The sequence below is a fragment of the Phalaenopsis equestris genome, unplaced genomic scaffold (genome assembly GCF_001263595.1).
Source record: "Phalaenopsis equestris unplaced genomic scaffold, ASM126359v1 Scaffold001231, whole genome shotgun sequence".
NCBI classification, from domain to species: domain Eukaryota; kingdom Viridiplantae; phylum Streptophyta; class Magnoliopsida; order Asparagales; family Orchidaceae; genus Phalaenopsis; species Phalaenopsis equestris.
The window spans coordinates 1-2,406 of NW_018165670.1; the positions used below are offsets into that span (position 1 = coordinate 1).

Genomic DNA, 2,406 nt, shown 5'->3' on the forward strand with positions numbered 1-2,406 from the left:
AATGGAGTCCTGATGGAATAATTAGCCTTCCTGCCCTTCTGACTGCCAGAGTCACAGTCGCCCACTCTTTCTGGCGGGAAAAAGGCACCGCGGGAAACCCTAGAGTCTAGGCCTCTATGTCCTCTTCATCTTCCTCTCCGTTTCCACTTCCAGGATAATCTTGAAACCCTCAAAATGCATCGGCTTGTGGCGGCATCTTTCATGACTTCATCGCCACGCTTGCTTTTGCTAGCCGGTTTACGCAGGCGGTCCTCCATTCATGGCTTTAGAATAGCTCCTGTGAGGTATTAAGCACGACATTGCTTCCATCTTATTTGATAAACTCCACCCTCTTCGGTAGTATTCTTCTGCGGTTTATGGGGGTTCATTGGGCTATTGCTTGGCCTGAATGGCAAAAATGGGATAGTTCCATATCTGCAGAACAGTAGAAGTATATTTATATATTGGCACTCTGGAAAATAGTGCCTCGGGTTATGGATTTCTAGACTCAGTTTTCATCTCCTTTCTTTTCAAGAACTCAATTTTTGTGACACTTGCTTTCAAGTGGCACGTTTAGGGATTTCTTTTAGTTATTCTTTTCTCTCTTTTTTTTACGAAAGTTATAAGCCTATTTGTGTGAATTTGGTAGTTTAAAACTGCCTGGAAAAAGTGAGTTGCTGGTCAAATAGGTTATGACTTATATTCCCACCATGACCGGGCCGTTATAATCTATGTGCTTCCTGGTTGCAGTATGAAAAGTTTCTGTTGAGTGTGCATCGCGCTGCTTCTTAGATTACTTACCTCAAGAAATGGCCGTGGTGGTTGGCAACTGGCGGGTGGCAGTGGCATGCCTTTTGGTAACATCTTGCACGATGTATTTGAAATTTGGTCAAATTGGAAAGATTTGAATTCACCCAAATTGAATTAAAAGATGAGTTTTCAATACAATGAAATTTCACACACTATTTCATTTTCATTCAACCGAATGCCTAAAATTTGAATAGCCCTTCATTTGTTTTGTATTACCGAAGTAATGCAGGTAGCCAATCGTCCGCTGAGGCCCTGAGTGTAAAATATCTTTAAGAAAGTGTATAAAATTTTGTTTTTCTTTTTTTGAAACGAGACTAACATGAAATTTTTTTATATATTTTTACTTGCATATTAAAAAAGTTTTCTTTTGTTTAAGCACTTTCACTAATCTTTGATGATTATTTGTTAAATAAAAGATACCTAACCTAGATGGCCGATTAGGCCAATTCTATTGGAATTGGTTACATGAGGCTAACCTGCCCTAGATGGCCGCTTAGGCCAATTCTATTGGAATTGGATTCATGAGGCCAACCTAACCTAAGTTTAAACTAGTCTAAGATACGGGATAAGCCATTTTGGTTCCCTGGATTCAGATGAAACTACATTTCAAAGCTACATGTCAATGCCAATCATCATGATCATATGACCGTATAGCACCATAACATTAACTTTAAAAGGTTCCAAAACCACCATATTATTTTTCTATGGTTTGCCACCTTCTTGTGTATGGGAGAGTGCTAACCACCATATCCATTTCCATCGTTTGATTAGGTTTTGTTAGCTTAAGAACAACTTTTATTCTATTCTATTTGTTTTTTTGGATTATCTTACTAGCTAATTAAATCATCATGTTATAAGTTTTTAATTTTTATGTTTTTTGGATTCTTTGATCCATGCATATTAAAGAGCTACTTCATTTGATCTTTAAGTTTAGATAACAGATAATATAAAATTAAGGAAAAGTTCAATAATGCCCTTTTTCCCAATCCTTGATCATACATCATCATATTCTTAGATCTAGCATGCGTAAGCAAATCCAAAAGGGAAATGATATGATATAAATATATCTAATATGAGGAAGAAAATTCAAATAAAAAAGGGGATCAAGCTGCTAGTTCCCATCATGGCATTCATAGAACTAGGGAAAAACCATTTCATGGGGATTATGATGGATACGTACAGGAATTTAGAAAATAAATTAAAACAACTTGAGAAAGTATTTGATACCCTTCAAAATCAATTTTGTGCTATCCAGGTTGATATTTAGTGTTACTAATGCGGATGGTTAAGGTTCTAGAGTTTTTAAATGAAGATCTAGATTTAATGTTTTGATGCTTTGGTGAGTCAATTTTAATAATCAAATTTTTCTCAGAAGTAAGCCATCTAACACCCAATTTATTGCTTATGATGAGTACCATTAAATAAGTGAAATCCAAATATCAAAAGAATATTTGAACCTCCTAATAAAAATAGTAGCACGAAATGAAGAATTTTAAAGTCATTGTAATCGATAAAGACTTCATGAACAAACAAGAAACAAAAAATGTAAATGTCTAAATAAAATCGATTTGGTTTTCATCAAATGCCACGCCCATAGTTGTACTTTTCCTCTTTGCT

The 2,406-nt window shown here is 35.6% G+C and overlaps 1 protein-coding gene across 1 annotated transcript in view; it reads left to right on the forward strand.

The window, feature by feature from the left end:
• The first annotated feature begins 56 nt into the window (after positions 1-56).
• Positions 57-2,406, forward strand: part of LOC110033596 (DNA mismatch repair protein MSH1, mitochondrial) — a 158,333-nt gene continuing 155,983 nt past the window's right edge. The window contains 1 exon segment of the mRNA XM_020737633.1: positions 57-284. Within this exon segment, the coding sequence (XP_020593292.1) occupies positions 175-284 (110 nt within the window). The 5' untranslated portion in view covers positions 57-174.